Here is a 15,219-nt window from a genome sequence, read left to right on the forward strand (position 1 = left end):
GAATCCACTCACAGCCATTTAGCAATATCAGACATGGCTGTAAAATTAACAGAGCAACACAGCGATGCGATGCGAGGCGAGGAAAGAGCGTGGCGCGGCAATCCACCGTGGAGCCGCATCCAGGGAACGGCCTCCAGTGCCATCCGTGCAATTATTTCCTCTCCTTGCAGTTGCCTTTGCCGTTGTCGTTGCCCCGCGTTAATGATGCAAGAGGAGCAGCGGAGGCAGCGGTGGGGAGGCCAGCATTGGGTTGAGAGGTTGTAAAATGGCAGACTGGTTCTGTGGCCGCTCGAAAGTTGTGGCCAGCAAAGCCATTGCGTCTGCAACGAGCATCCAAGAGACCCCAAAACACTTAGCAACACCCACTTTTGCGATCACGACCAGCGTTCGCTCGTTCGGCGTACTGGCAGTACGAGTGTGCAATGTGCTCTTCAGGCCAGACTCCAAGCACAGTGTCTGAAGATCGTTCGAAAAGTATAGCCAGAATAAACAAGATGATCAATTCAATAAGGGGTTGCCCATGTGGAGTAGAATCTCACTTCACGGTACACTGTCCCACAACTTTGGGTTGAGGCTGTCCAGAAATGTTTTTGTGATTAAAGACGAATCAACTTTTTGTTGTATTGAGATTTTGGGAATTCTGACAGGCTGAACCTGTAGCTGGCAACTGGCCACATGATCGACTGTTGCACGATCGCATTAATTTATTAATTTAATGGCAAAAACGTTATGGCTAGCAGGGAACGAGATAGAGAGAGAGAGAGAGAGGAGCATCACCGATCCTACCCAGAGGCGCACACACACTGGGCGTTTCTAACAATTTTATGCCAGATGAGCGCCTAAATGATCGCGATCTCAGAACTTACCTGTTGGGCGGTTATCCCCCGCCCGAGTTCTGCTTCCCATCCCGAACCTCATCTGCAATACAGCATCACATCCAGCGGGCGAGCAACGTGCGTCCACTTAAGCCGCAGACAATCTTCATTATGGCCACTGCAGGGCACACACAGCTGCAGCAGCACCCACTCCGACTGGAACTCCATCTGCAGCGCCGATTGGGAAGAGATATGTTTGGTCATACCTCAAGCTCTGATCCTGCCTGATGGCTCCCACATCCACTTCACTCCGCTGCACTCCCTGTAACGATCTGCTTCGCTCCGGTGTGGCTCTGGCTGTGGTTCGCCAGCTGAGGTGTTTATTAAGGTGTAATGCAATTTTTCATATTTCATTTTTCGCTTTGTGCCATTCCTTTTCCTGGCATCTTCCCATTTTCCCCTGCGGATCTCGCGTGGGCGGAGCAACTGGAAAATTGCAATAATATGGCCCGTGTATCTTTGCTTCTTTCTTTTCTTTCTTTTGGCCAAAACAGCAACAAATAAAAATGGATGCACAATGCAGGCCAGCAGCAAGCAGCAATGGTCGAGGCAGAGGGAGAGCAAAAAGTGTGGCAGCATGTTTGAGGTTTTCGCTTTTCCGACATAAATAATGGCCATAAATTGAGCATGGCCGGAGCTAAAAATTCAGTATTTATAGCCAAATGATAAAAATAAGATTTATTAACATTCTGCAGCCCCCTCAGCACACACACACACACACACACGCACACACCCTCCTGCCACAAAAAAAGCTTGGCAGGGAGACCGAGACCTGGTCCTGCTCCTGGACCGGGACCGGAGCCAACGTGGCGCGAGAACATCCGTTTCGTTTCGCCGTGTGGATGATCCTGCATTCTGTGTGTCTGTGTGTCTGTGTGTGTGGGGGTGACTCCTACACACAACCTCGTTTCACCTAAGGAGCCTCCTCCTGTGTGCAATTCAGAGGAAAAATTAACGCTTGGTTGGAGCAAGAGGAAGGAAGCTACAGACAGTGAGGGAGAGGCAGAAAGGGAAGCTGTGAAATCCAGGCAACTAATTAGCTTTTAGCCTCATTGCAAATTCACAAGAAGCCAGCTGAGAAAGAGAAAGAAGAACTCTCGAGGTGGTGGTGCTGTTGAGGGAGATGGATGAGGATGAGGAGTGGCACACATAAGTGTCGCCCTGGCAGCTGGAGCTCATTAGCAGCCATAGCCATTGAAACGCGGAGAAGAAATGCATTTCCACTCTTTGAGCAATCCAAACGAAGATATTTATTCACTCAATGTTGGATTATTAAATCAAAACAAAGACTCAGAACTTTCAATACTTATACCCAACCCAACCCAAACGTTTTCCCAGGCCAAATTTAGGCGTTTGGCAATTAGTGGAACGCACCGCCTGCATCGGACTGCGGCTACAAACGAGGCGGCCATAAGCCAGGCTTTAGCTTGCCCCAGATGTGAGTGTGCTCCAATAACGACAAAATATCAAGCAGCAGGAACCACAAGAGCAGCCAGAACTGAAGACGCACACGCAGGCTGATTTTAATCAAATTCACAGCATTGTTTGCCTGTCAAGCAGCCAGCGGGGCGATTATCACAGGCGCAGGACGAGGAAAAAGAAGACCTGGCCAAGCAGGAGGAGTGGACGACAAGGCAAAGGTCTGTCTGGTAAATTCCAAGCGCATTTCATACGACACCACAGGCAATACTCTTGCCACAACAACAAAGCCATGCCATAAAGCTACGCTGCGCTGCTCCACATTCTGGGGCCGAGCCATGGACGCGCGTGACCACAACTGCCGTCAGCCCAGGCCCCATCCCCACCCACTCAGCTCGAACAAGACTGGACCCAAAAAAGCACCGCGCGCCTTTATCGTGTACAAAAATAAACCAATATAAAACTCATGAATATCATTAAAAAGCGCGCGCAACTCACTCGTAAAATTATTGTGATAACAATAAACGTGATGCCATGTAATGCTTATGGCGAATAAGTTCCTAAATGCTAATTGAGGAGCGGAATTTCAAATTTCCAACGGCTAAAACTGTTCGGGGCAACACTGACGTCACTGAGGTGCCACGACCTTTTAAGACAGTCTGGCAGCCCTGCGCTGTAGTGTTATCTTGTATTATTACGCCCTGCGAGTCAATTTGTGTAGCAAATGGTGTAGTTGTCGTGTAAAAGAATGAGCATTTTTGAGGCATTTTTTGTTAAAACCGCATTTCTTTAAGCAATACGATAAAAGAATTGCTTTTAAACTAATCTATGTTGTAGATAACTGATTTATCTATCGGCTAAAACTGTATTTGCATTTCTAAAAGTCGTATCTAACTGAGAATTATAAAACGAATGTCTAAATCGAGGAATTGGATTACCTTTCCATGTCGACCAACGGGTGTTTATTTACCCGCGAATATTAAAAAACGTTTCCTGCTGTATGAAAAAGGATAACAATTAATTCATCTGAGTAGGCTAAAATCAGCCGGACAATTAAATTCTCTAAAAATTTCTACTTATCCGGAGAGGTCAGGCGTCTCTGCCGTGCCAATGAGCCCTTGGATTCTGATGAGTAAATGGAGGTCAGGCGATCCGATGCATCCGATGCTGATGAGCCCGTGGAAAGTACTGATACCGCATCCGAAGTGTCTTCGCAGCTGCTTGTCACGCTGGTGGTGGACGTCTCCGACAACTGTGAAGTATGTGACGATGTGAAGCTATGGACCGACAGATCGCTCTCCGAGCCCGAACAGAAGAGGCGCTCCGGTTCGTCCACACAGCGAATGCAGTCTTCGATATTGGTTTTATCATTTTGCAGCATAAACATGTAGGTCGTGAACTCCTCCCACGACACAAAGGACATGTTCGGAATGATTGCGGAGACAGGGCGATGGTGCGCGCAACGCTTATCCACCGTCCAACAGCGAGCGCGAAGGAGCTTCATCCGGGTCACTGCAAGCCTATCCTTCAGACAATCCGGCTGCTTCAAACTGATCGTGAAAAGGCTGCTGTAGAACATGGCATCGGCTAGGATCTTCTTGAAGTCGGGCAGCTTTATGAACACATCCAAGATGTCCCCGAACGGACCGGTGTGCGGTCGATCCGACAACGTCAACTTCCTGAGCATGAAAACGGACATAAACCCAAAGCGAATGCTCTGCAGAACCTTGCCAACGCTGTCGCGACGTAGGGGCCACTTGTATCTCAGCCAGCACAAGCCGCCATAAAAAATCTAAATAAATAAATTAAGTAAAATGTCAATGAATATTCAGAGCTGACCCACTTCCATTTCGGAGTTGACTGCCAAACGGTCCGACTTCAGCAGCAGCGACACTTGGTTCTCATTGAGTTTCAGGAACTGATTGGAGGAGAAGATGACCAGCGTGGACTTGGATATTCGGGAGACCATCACCTCGTGCAGCTCCTCAATGTCGTGCATTTTGCGCGACTTGCACAGCATCTTGAAGGCAGCGTATTCAGTTAGATTATTTTTGTCCAGCTGCTTCCACATCTCGTCGACCAGTTCGGGAATGGCCAGGAAGCTAGCAGCTCTAAAGAGTTTCAGGTCAAAGGTCTCCACAACACTGCTATCGCCATGCACCCAGCGGTATATTTGATCAAGTGCATGGGATGACAGTTCTGGTGCCTGAAAGTTCAGGCTGCCCTTTTTCATGTCCTCCCTCAGACGTTTCGAGAACATTGAAAGAACCAAGCCGTGGCACTGGAAGCTCCCCCCATCCACATTCACATTGGTCGAAGGATTACTTTTGATGTGCTCCATGGCATCGTCCACCAAGCGATTCTTGTTCTCAAGTTTAAATGAAGTTTCTTTGCGTTTTTGATTCGACTTTTCAAACTCGTCCGTGTGCCTTTTGAATGCCTCCAATTGCTCTGTAATTTTGGTATTGCCGGGGTCAAAGCTGCCAGGATAAGTCACAATTAAACACAAGAATTATTACATGAATTTTCTGTAATCGAGTCAAAAGTTTCCACTTACGCGGTATGTTTGCGTGGTACTATTTTCCAGTCCTTTGATTTCTTTGGCTTAAACATGTTTTAATTGTGATTTCTTCTTGTATGTACAGATGTGTGTGACGTGTTGTGTTGAATAAAATTTTTAAAGAAAAACTGCTTTCAAAAAGTGGGTTAAAATGTCATAAAATTCATATGTGAACTTTGATAATTTGTAAAGAATACTTGAAGAAAGTAAGGAAAGGAAGAAAGGAACGAATTTATTTTAAATACATTTTTCTGTGCATATTTCTGTGCTCGTTCAATATCTCGGTATTTATCTCAGATCAGGAGAGCGTCTGATGTGGTAAGCGTCTGTCAGAGTCGCAGGACGTACGGATAATGATCCGGTGTTTCTTAGCAAAAGGAAAAGAAAGGAGTAATTACATTGTATAAACCGGTGTCGAGCTCCAATTATGTTAAGATATAAGAACTGGAACATGGAATTTTTTTGGCGTATTTACCTGTTGTCGACACCTTATTTTTTGGTATAAATTTCGAACCATGAAAGCTCCCTTGGTTTGTTAAGGGAATTTGAAAGCTCTTTTCCTTTGCGAAGGGAAACAACTAATGAGACAACTAATAAATATCAAACAAATAGAATATATTAAAATTAGAAAATGGAAAATATATAGAATACATAATTTATTTATTTATTTTCAATTAAGAATTAACTGCTTATTATGGAATGAGAAGAGTAATAAATATAAATTAAATATCAGCTCAGGAGAGGAAGGAAAGATAAAATTTACCAATTTTCGAATATAAGGTTTAAATAATTATAATTTATAATTTATATGCATAAAATCTGGATATGCATATGGTATATGGGTATTGGGTAATCGGAGGGTGGTTGGAAAGTACGGGTTGGGCACCCATACAACATAAAACTTTACGGCACCCATACAACCCGAAATCGGAGTTTAGCCCCAATTATGTTGTAAAGATAGAAGAACTGCACCCCAAACCACTCCGAGCTAATTATAATATTTACTTATGTTTCCTTCAGGAAAACAATAGAGTTTCTTATCTTCTTTTGCTGCGCGCGCAGTTTTTAAAAAATTTGTATGAAATCAGTTAACATACATGTGTCTGCATGTTACATACATTTACATACTGAACACAAAGCTCCCCTGCTTCCAGAAGGGGCGATTTAAATGTTTGAATTTGTGAAATATAAGGTCATATGGTATACAAACCAATAATAATTAGCATTAAAATACGTCAAATTGATTCCTCAATCGGATTAAATTATTATTTCAGTTTTAAAAGTCTTTGCAAGATAGTAATTTCTAATAGAACATAAAATGCGAGGAATATGATTTAAGACTACGGTATATTACGGTATATTTTTAAAATGAGATGTTATATTTTGGTACATTTATGTTTCGGTCACACTAAGCCTATGTTTTCCGCGGTCACACTGTTTGTAGAAAATGTGTAGTAGTAGTGTAGTAGTAAATAATATCCATGTCGATGTATCAATATAATATCAACCCTGTGCATTAAGGTCACACTGCCATTCGATGACACCGACCGCCCCTTCTTTTTTCAACGTGCAACCACACTGGTTCAGCGCTGCTCAAAATAAAAAGATTTGACTATCTCGACCAGAGAAATTGCTAATAATGGTAAATATGAATGCTGTGGCATGCAGAAGATGGTTGTACGTAGTTTGCAGCTATTGGAAGTGCAAAATGTGTAGATGAAACCGACGCACGTGCTGCGAGATTCACCATAACCTGAAACTAATAGATGCCTCTCACATTCGACAGGCTGCTGCACCCAAGGACATTGAGAAGCCCCATGGCGGCGATTCTGCTTCAGTGCACCGCATTCGCATTACCCTGACCTCCAGGAACGTGCGTTCTCTGGAGAATGTGTGCCGTGACTTGATCAACGGTGCCAAGAACCAGAATCTGCGTGTCAAGGTGAGTGGCATCCCCGTGGCACACCATGTGCATCCGCATTTACCTGGAGGCTCTGTGTTCCGCCAGACGCTTAGCCTAGTCTTTAATAAATGCAATAGAAAAATGCTTGAATCGGACATTATTCCCGCAATGAATCCCAACAGTGTGGGAGTATTATATGGTTCAAGCGACACTTGTGTGAAATCATGTAGAAATATGTGGCTAATGGTGTTTCTTTTCTGTTTCAGGGCCCCGTACGCATGCCAACCAAGGTCCTGCGCATCACCACCCGTAAGACTCCTTGTGGTGAGGGTTCCAAGACCTGGGATCGTTTCCAGGTGAGTCATCACATTGACATATGCTTCTATATGAATGGGCAGATCTGATATCGTGGTTCGGTACTTAATCTGCCGTTGTACAGTATCTCATTTGGTCTGCCCAGAGTAAACGTGTTCTCATAGTCCTCTTTGCTGATATTCCTCACAATTTGGCTCTCCGAATTCTACAAAGCCTTCAGCTGGACAACTTCTTCAGCACTGCTGCGACCCATTACTAATTTAAATCTCTATTTTCGTCCCCTTTCAGATGAGAATTCACAAGCGCATCATCGACTTGCATTCCCCATCTGAGATCGTCAAGAAGATCACGTCGATCAACATCGAGCCCGGCGTAGAGGTTGAGGTTACCATTGCCAACTAAGAACGGCTGATGTCCTTTTTCTACAAGTGAAGAAGTTTTCAAATAAAATCGAAAACTTTTCTTAAATATCGTCTCTAAACTTTATTTGCAAGTGGTTTTTTGTGCGAGTTTCATAGGGAATTGCATGTGTACTGGAATGTTTTTTAAGGCTCTGCCAGCATGGACTAATAGTAGTCTGGCACTGGGGCACAAGCAATCTTGACAAAGTCTGCGTACCGCACATTGGTATTGCTGTTGACATTAGCCTCACGGAAGATATTGTCCACCTCGCGCACGGAGAGGCCCTCGCCCCAGTTTTGTAGTAGGTTGCGCAGCTGCCGGGCAGATATGGTGCCCTTGTTGTGAGGATCGGCTGCCTTGAAGGCGGCAATGACCTCGTCCGGCAGACTCTCTACCTTGGAGTGCTGGTGCATGATGTCCAGAAAGTCGGCGAAGCTCATTTTTCCATTCTTCTGCTTCAAGTATGAAACCAGTTCTTGGATTGTCGGCGACAGACCCAGCGATCGCATGATTACCTAGAACGACGCATTGTAGTCACAAGAGTTTATGGTGTTGTGTATGAATACTGCTTACAGTTAGTTCGTCCAAATTGTTGATTTGGCCCGAACGGGCAAACAGATAAAAGCACTCGCGGAACTCTGCATTGGAGATAAGAAATGTTTTTAGAGTGAAATCATCAATTCGTCACAGCAATAATTACCATCAATATCCTGCTCTTTAAAGTAACGTGCCTGTTGAGAGTAATATGAATATAGAAAGTAGCACGAAAATAAATTGTTAATGGGGGCAGTCAAGTGGAAAGTGCAGTCGTAGAAAGCGATTATGTCACTTTTTGTAGCCATAACTTACCATATTGAAAAACTTTTTACTTCACTAACAACTTAAACAAGCCAACAATAAACAAGGTAAACAATGGACGAAAAAAATAAATAAAATAAATTAAATGAAGCAAACAGGTAGTAGAAAAGTGTGACCCCACGCAATATACGGAAAATATGTAATCGAGTATTTTGCAGGTGCTAGAATCGATAGGTGAAAACGATAGTTAAAATCGAATAGTTTCAACATTTATTTTTGAAATATTAAAATCTCTAATCAGGTAAACAATTAAGAAACACAAACATATTTGAATTAAAATGTATTTTGTTGCGACACAATTACACAAGTCAGAGCACACTGTTTGTTGTATTTAAATATTAAAACAACATCATATAGTTATTGTACAATTAAAATATTTGCCTCCTCTTCCTCGCATACAAAATCTGAAAACTGCACCTGATGATCTTAAAAACTAAGTTCGTCCTCTCCGCATCAAACAAGAATTGATAGTAAGTATTATATGCGTGGCGAGCCCCCCCCCATCCATATGGGCAGGAGCCGCTCAAAATGAATATGTGAACATCATCAAAAACTATGAAATAAATCTTAAAAAAGCAATAGGCTAATAATTTGTGTCCAAATATTGTAGATAGTCGAAATATTAGTTTCATTTGTGGTGGTTAGGTCTGTGGTTAGATAGTTAAAGGCCATTCCGCTATGTTGCGCGTCTCTGGCTAATGGGCATTAAAGCGCTTCCGTCTCATCATATACACACACATATTCATAAGTACGTCGCTGCATCTGGCTGGCACTAGTGCACGTTAATAATGGACTCACGGCCCTTGCCAACGCCCACCCAGCGCACGGGCACGCTCAGCTCTTTCTCCAGGAAGCGAACGTAGTGTTGTGCGTTCTCCGGCAGCTCCTTGAAGTTGCGGATGTTCTCCGTGGACGTCTGCCAGCCGGGGAGGACTGCGTACTCCACCTCGATGTTGCCCAGCTCGGCAATGGTGCCCGGGAAATGATCCAGCTTGTCACCATTGGCCTTCTTGTAGCTCACAGCCACCTTGATCTCCGGCAGCGTATCCAGGATGTCCAGCTTGGTTAGGCAAATGCACGTGTAGCCGTTCACCAGCGAGGTGTACCTCAGCAATGGGATGTCCAGCCATCCACAACGGCGCTTTCGCTTCGTGGTGACGCCAACTTCAAAGCCTCGCGTCTGCAGCAGATCACCAATTTCCTAAAAATCAAAGGAGTCGTTCAATAAGCGATTCGAATATCTTTGTATTTGGCAATTCCAACTCACATTCAACTGCTCGCTGGGGAAGGGGCCGTCACCCACTCGTGTCGTGTAGGCCTTGACCACGCCAATGACCTCGCCAATGGTCTGAGGGGGCAGGCCCAGACCGGTGAGGACGCCGCCAATGCTGCAGTTGCTGCTGGTCACATATGGATACGTGCCAAAGTCAATGTCCAGCATGGCCGCGTTGGCGCCCTCGACCAGGATGGTCTTGCCGTTGCGCAGGGCTGTGTGTAAGAAGCAAATCGTGTCCTTGACATAGGGACGCACCTTTTCTGCGTAGTCCCTGTAGCGGGTCAGTTCCGCCTCAACGTCGACATTAATCGATGGGAACAGCCGCAGATGTGTGGCGACAATCAACTTGAACCTGAAACAAATATCAATAAATAAATAACAAACCAACATAAGGCGAGCGATGGTGATTCGGCACTCACTTGTCGCTGAACGCATTAAAGTCGCCCAGGAGCTCGCCCACACGGATGCCGTTGCGAGTGGCCTTGCTTGAGTAGGCCGGACCGATGCCCTTCTTGGTGGTGCCCAGCGACTTGCCACCCTTCTCAGCCTCCTGCATGCCATCCACATGCTGGTGGAAATCAAACACCAAATGCGCCCGATCCGAGATGATCAGACGGTGCTCCAAGTGCTGCAGGCCCTTGGCCTCGTTCTTCAGCACCTCATCGAACAGCGAGGGCAGGTGGATGACAACGCCATTGCCTGCAAGTGCACAAACAAATGTTAGCTTAGAGCTTTGAGTATATCTGGGGGATCTCCCCACTTGCTGAAACTGCACACTTTATGGGTAATAAATGTGCCAGATATTGCGTCTCGCAGTCATGTGACAACTGCCCCTGCAGTGCGCCTTACGTAAAGGCACTAAAGCTGGAACACACTGCACCTTCATTCCCCCCGGTTGCTCTTGTTTTCCACGGAACTTATTTCCTTTATATTTACTTCAAACATTCTTAGCTAATAGTGATCCTATTCCTCAGAGTGGTTTCAAATTTCCCTCTTCGATTAAACACACTCTAAACTCCAATGATATGCTGCACAGACCCACTAAAACTGGTTCTGTTGTCTCTTATCTAATAAGTGCTTACACGAGCTGTTACTAGTAGAACTGTTATCTATCAGTTTTTATTGCACATTAAGCTTATATTGGATACATATATATGTTCACTTATTTCGTAGAGCTGCGGCTATTTATTGTTGGTACAGCTTTTGCGCCTGAAAACTAAACAGAATACAGGCGGAATCAAGTGGTTGGACATTTCTTGAGAATCTGTAAATATGTACACGCATCTGTGTGTAAATTTCACAACAGCTTGACGAGTTGCAAAGCCATTTAAAACGAAATTCATAATTCATAATTCATAATGCCTGGGCACGCGAGCTTGCTTTGCGAACAGCTGATGTACAAATTGGGCATGGAATAAGTTGAAAATTCAAAATAATAAGCTAATTGCCTGATTAGAATAATGTGTACCCCACCCGTTGTGGTTGATTGTGTGGGTGGATGGATTTGGTTATGTGTTTTTGTGTGTCCTAAACGATATCTAAACAGCAAAAGCTCTCCCATCAGCACCACCACTGGCACCCCCAACAGCCATTTCATTGGGTTTTCTTTGTGTGTTTGTGGGGGGCTGTGGGACTCTGTTCTGATTATCTCATAAATTAGTCTTGTGACAAGCGATGAGAATGCACAATTTGTTGTTGTTGCTGCTGTTCTGGTAAACAAAGTCACCAACTACAACATCGATTAAACTTTGCAAAGCAGAAGAGCTGGATAAATGTAACCAGGAGCGAGATATACTCGTGAATAAATTGACAATGACGACCTTGGTGACGTCATTGGCAGCACCACCAGGCACGTAGCGTTATCAACTTTGCCGCCCTACTTTGATGCAATTATTTCCATTTTCCCATTAACGAAAATAGAAAACCTTTTATTTTCATGGGCGAGCGATATCAAAGTCGAAAAACAGACCCATCTGACTGACCCGCAAGCCAATGTCAATGATGCACTATGTCTTGCCAGAAATTCCTCCATATACTACATATACACTCGGGGATACACATATGTATGTATGTATATGTACAGAACATATGCATACATCAGTATTTTCTCGATATATACAATATCGCGAGGGAAAATCTAAACTAAAAACAAAATAAACGAATAGGCAGAGTATGTATATGTAGATCCATTTGTAGGTACAGTGGAATCTCTCTTAGCGGATAAATTTAGTCTTAAACTCAGCATCAACCACTACAAAGTTCGTTACATTTTCGTTAAATTTAAAATATGAAAATCAAAAGAGAATAGGTAAGAAATCGTTGGCTTACTTTAAATTCAAAACACTTCTTGCTAGAGATTTATCTTGCTTGCCTTAACTTGCATTTCTTGACTCGATGGATCCCATGGTATCATTCTGATTCTTGCCTCTCAAAACTTACCAATGACCGAGATGCATTTCTCGTTCACGACGCCGCTCGGCAGTAGATGGAAATCGAATTCGGTGCCATTGGCCACCACAGTGTGTCCAGCATTATTGCCGCCCTGTGGGGTAAACAAATATAATAGAAAAACAGGTCAGAAAATCTGCCAAATGATATAATGTATCCCCCATAAGTATAAATGTTGATATACAAAATTAGCATTGTTTGTTGTGATTTTGCTATGTGTTATGGCAGAGAAAAACAAAAAGCTGTGCAAAATGAAAAATAAATAAAATATTTGTATGTCAATTGAATAACACCCGTTCAGTCCCGTGTTTCGGCCCATTTCGGGCTGTCAAATGTGCCCACGTGCCCCACACTCTGTCGCATGAAAACGAAAACGTTCCACACACACACACACACACACACACACACAGAATTTTACCTATCGTAAAGAACTTCAGAGACCGCTAACACCCCAGCCCAGGTTGACGCCAGAAGACATTTTATTTGTTTTTCTCTTTCGTTTTGGCAACTGTACAAAATTTGCTTGACTTTTGCTAATCTAACATAGTATTATATACTGTAAAAAGCATAGAAAATGAAAAATGTGTGTATGTGCTTAAAGGTGGTGATTAGCGGAGAAAGAGAAGAGTGAAAATTCTGGAACATTCACAAATCATTGCGAAAAAACAAAAACAAGACAATCAAAAATTGTTTACGCAGTCCCAGGAACAGACCACCGCTACCCGTATAACTTTCTGTTCCTCAGGAATGATAAGATACGAGGAAATGGCGAGCCAAGATTGTAGTCGCAGTCCCAGGGCCAGTCCCAAAATCAGACCTAGACCCATACCCGTCCATGGCCTTTCACTGCGCAATATGCGTAAACGGAATCACCGAGAGGCGTGTCAGTCGTGTGACTCAGTCCACAGAATTATCTGTTATATAACAAAGCTGCTCTGATAAGAGTACTTCAGCTCTGCAGTGTTGCTAGGAGATGCATCAACATACATTCATACATACATATGTCGTTCCCAAAAAGGGGGGGGAACTCCATTTCATATCGTTCATTGAACTAAAATAGTTTTGGGCACAAGCCCAAACTAGTATCAACAAGTTGTTATTGGGACATAAACCATCCGGCACGGTACGGCACGTAACGGTCAGTTACAACGAAAAAAGAAGAGGATTACTCTAACTATGGATTCCGGGAACTTGCAGTGATAAGAAACTAGTGCTCGGATAGACTGCATGTGCAGTCAGCCTGTGGTGATGATGCCGGGTCGCGCCAAGTGTGTATCTCTGTCATGTGGGTTCCTCTTTCCTCTCGGTGCGGGGTATGGTGACTGATGTTGGTGGTTATGTAAACCTGGGCTGGCTGGTGGTTCTGCTAAGCAAGCACAACAGATGTGGATGTGGGGAATAGCACAGCGGAAAGGAATTAACGTCAGTCGAGGCCGAGAGAGCGTGAGGCAGAGCGAGAGAGCACAAGTGACGAATTTTGGTTGGCAGACTCGCTGACGGAATACACATACACATTTAAATTGTTATATGTAAGCGATTCGAACCAGAGAATAAACGGGCAAGGCAAGGTATACATTGAATAAAGAAAATAAGGCAGTTCTGGATATCAACTGTACCGACGGGTGCCAGGTATACGGTGGAAGATTTGAAGAAGCGTTACATTACACCATGTGCAGAATGGATTTCCCTACCTCCGGCTTCACATACCCTGGGACCCGGAGCGGCACACACATGCGCCGCGCCGAGCCACACACAAACACTTGAGCAAGCACAGACGCCGACACATACACAGCCACATGGCGGGCGCAGAATTGATAAATACAAATGAGAAAGCATGCGGCGGCGATAATAGTTGGAAAAAGGCCATCTACTTGTGAAATACTCAGATGCTGGGACGACTATGGTAGCCGGGGCCAAGCGGGATCGAATGTCCTTCAGACAAGGATGTCAGGAGGCTACAGCCGCGTTATCACTCACTATATTTTACTCCCCCCAAAGATTGGGTAGGGTCGGTTACTTACCTGACACCTGCACACGATGTCCACTTCAGAGGCCAGCATGTCCACCACCTTGCCCTTGCCCTCGTCACCCCACTGGGCGCCCAGGACAACGTCCACTTTGGACTTGTACATTTTCGTCCGTCCTTGGTGCAACTGCTCGTAGAGATTGCCGTTGATGGCGTTTGTTGTTGACATTGCGACGTCTAAACACGGAAAACACGGGAAACAGGAACCACAGAAAACAGAAACAAAAAAAAGAAGGGGCGGTCATCGAATGGCAGTGTGACCTTAATACACAGGGTTGATATTATATTGATACATCGACATGGATATTATTTACTACTACACTACTACTACACATTTTCTACAAACAGTGTGACCGCGGAAAACATAGGCTTAGTGTGACCGGTACATAAATGTACCAAAATATACCATCTCATTTTAAAAATATACCGTAATATACCGTAGTCTTAAATCATATTCCTCGCATTTGATGTTCTATTAGAAATTACTATCTTTCAAAGAGTTTTACCACTGAAATAGTAATTTAACCCGATTGAGGAATCAATTTGACGTATTTTAATGCTAATTTTTATTGGTTTGTTTACCATATGACCTTATATTTTACAAATTCAAACATTTAAATCGCCCCTTCTGGAAGCAAGGGAGCTTTGTGTTCAGTATGTAAATGTATGTAACATGCAGACACATGTATGTTAACTGCTTTCATACAACTTTTTTAAAAACTGCGCGCGCAACAAAATATAATAAGAAACTCTATTGTTTTCCTGAAATAGAAACATAAGTAAATATTATAATAAGCTCGGAGTGGTTTGGGGTGCAGTTCTTCTTCCCGTACTTTAAAACAACCTTCCGAATACCCATGACCCATATGCCATATGCATATCCAGATTTTATGCATATAAATTATAAATTATAATTATTTTGTATCTTTCCTTCCTCTCCTGTACTGATAATTAATTTATATTTATTACTCTTGTTATTCCATAATAAACAGTTAATTCTTAATTGAAAATAAATAAATAAATAAATTCCATATTCCAATATTTTATTTGTTTGATATTCAGTTTTATTAGTTGTCTCATTAGCTGTTCAAATTCCCTTTTGCAAAGAAATAGATAAAGCAATTTTTCGAAATGCGC

The 15,219-nt window shown here is 43.6% G+C and overlaps 4 protein-coding genes across 4 annotated transcripts; 1 reads left to right on the forward strand and 3 right to left on the reverse strand.

Annotated features, from left to right (window-relative positions):
- Positions 1 to 3,261: 3,261 nt before the first annotated feature.
- Positions 3,262 to 4,993, reverse strand: LOC117589707. The gene is made up of 3 exons (XM_034281872.1): positions 4,852 to 4,993; positions 4,138 to 4,774; positions 3,262 to 4,086 (listed from the first exon to the last, which is right to left on the reverse strand). The coding sequence occupies exons 1-3, from the start codon at positions 4,905 to 4,907 to the stop codon at positions 3,367 to 3,369; spliced, it is 1,413 nt and encodes a 470-aa protein (XP_034137763.1). The 5' UTR covers positions 4,908 to 4,993; the 3' UTR covers positions 3,262 to 3,366.
- A 1,361-nt stretch (positions 4,994 to 6,354) lies between these two features.
- LOC117589568 (40S ribosomal protein S20) lies at positions 6,355 to 7,500 on the forward strand. Its single transcript, XM_034281619.1, has 4 exons — positions 6,355 to 6,496; positions 6,641 to 6,796; positions 7,024 to 7,113; positions 7,361 to 7,500. Exons 1-4 carry the CDS (start codon positions 6,494 to 6,496, stop codon positions 7,472 to 7,474), a joined length of 363 nt encoding a protein of 120 aa, XP_034137510.1. The 5' UTR covers positions 6,355 to 6,493; the 3' UTR covers positions 7,475 to 7,500.
- A 30-nt stretch (positions 7,501 to 7,530) lies between these two features.
- On the reverse strand, positions 7,531 to 8,450 carry LOC117589567 (calmodulin-like protein 4). The gene is made up of 4 exons (XM_034281618.1): positions 8,324 to 8,450; positions 8,175 to 8,205; positions 8,048 to 8,112; positions 7,531 to 7,989 (listed from the first exon to the last, which is right to left on the reverse strand). The coding sequence occupies exons 1-4, from the start codon at positions 8,324 to 8,326 to the stop codon at positions 7,639 to 7,641; spliced, it is 450 nt and encodes a 149-aa protein (XP_034137509.1). The 5' UTR covers positions 8,327 to 8,450; the 3' UTR covers positions 7,531 to 7,638.
- Positions 8,451 to 8,605: 155 nt separating this feature from the next.
- On the reverse strand, positions 8,606 to 14,316 carry LOC117589566 (adenylosuccinate synthetase). The gene is made up of 5 exons (XM_034281616.1): positions 14,078 to 14,316; positions 12,048 to 12,150; positions 10,028 to 10,307; positions 9,600 to 9,960; positions 8,606 to 9,533 (listed from the first exon to the last, which is right to left on the reverse strand). The coding sequence occupies exons 1-5, from the start codon at positions 14,249 to 14,251 to the stop codon at positions 9,105 to 9,107; spliced, it is 1,347 nt and encodes a 448-aa protein (XP_034137507.1). The 5' UTR covers positions 14,252 to 14,316; the 3' UTR covers positions 8,606 to 9,104.
- Between the last annotated feature and the right edge of the window lie 903 nt (positions 14,317 to 15,219).

The sequence above is a fragment of the Drosophila guanche genome, unplaced genomic scaffold, assembly GCF_900245975.1.
Source record: "Drosophila guanche unplaced genomic scaffold, DGUA_6, whole genome shotgun sequence".
Classification (NCBI taxonomy): domain Eukaryota; kingdom Metazoa; phylum Arthropoda; class Insecta; order Diptera; family Drosophilidae; genus Drosophila; species Drosophila guanche.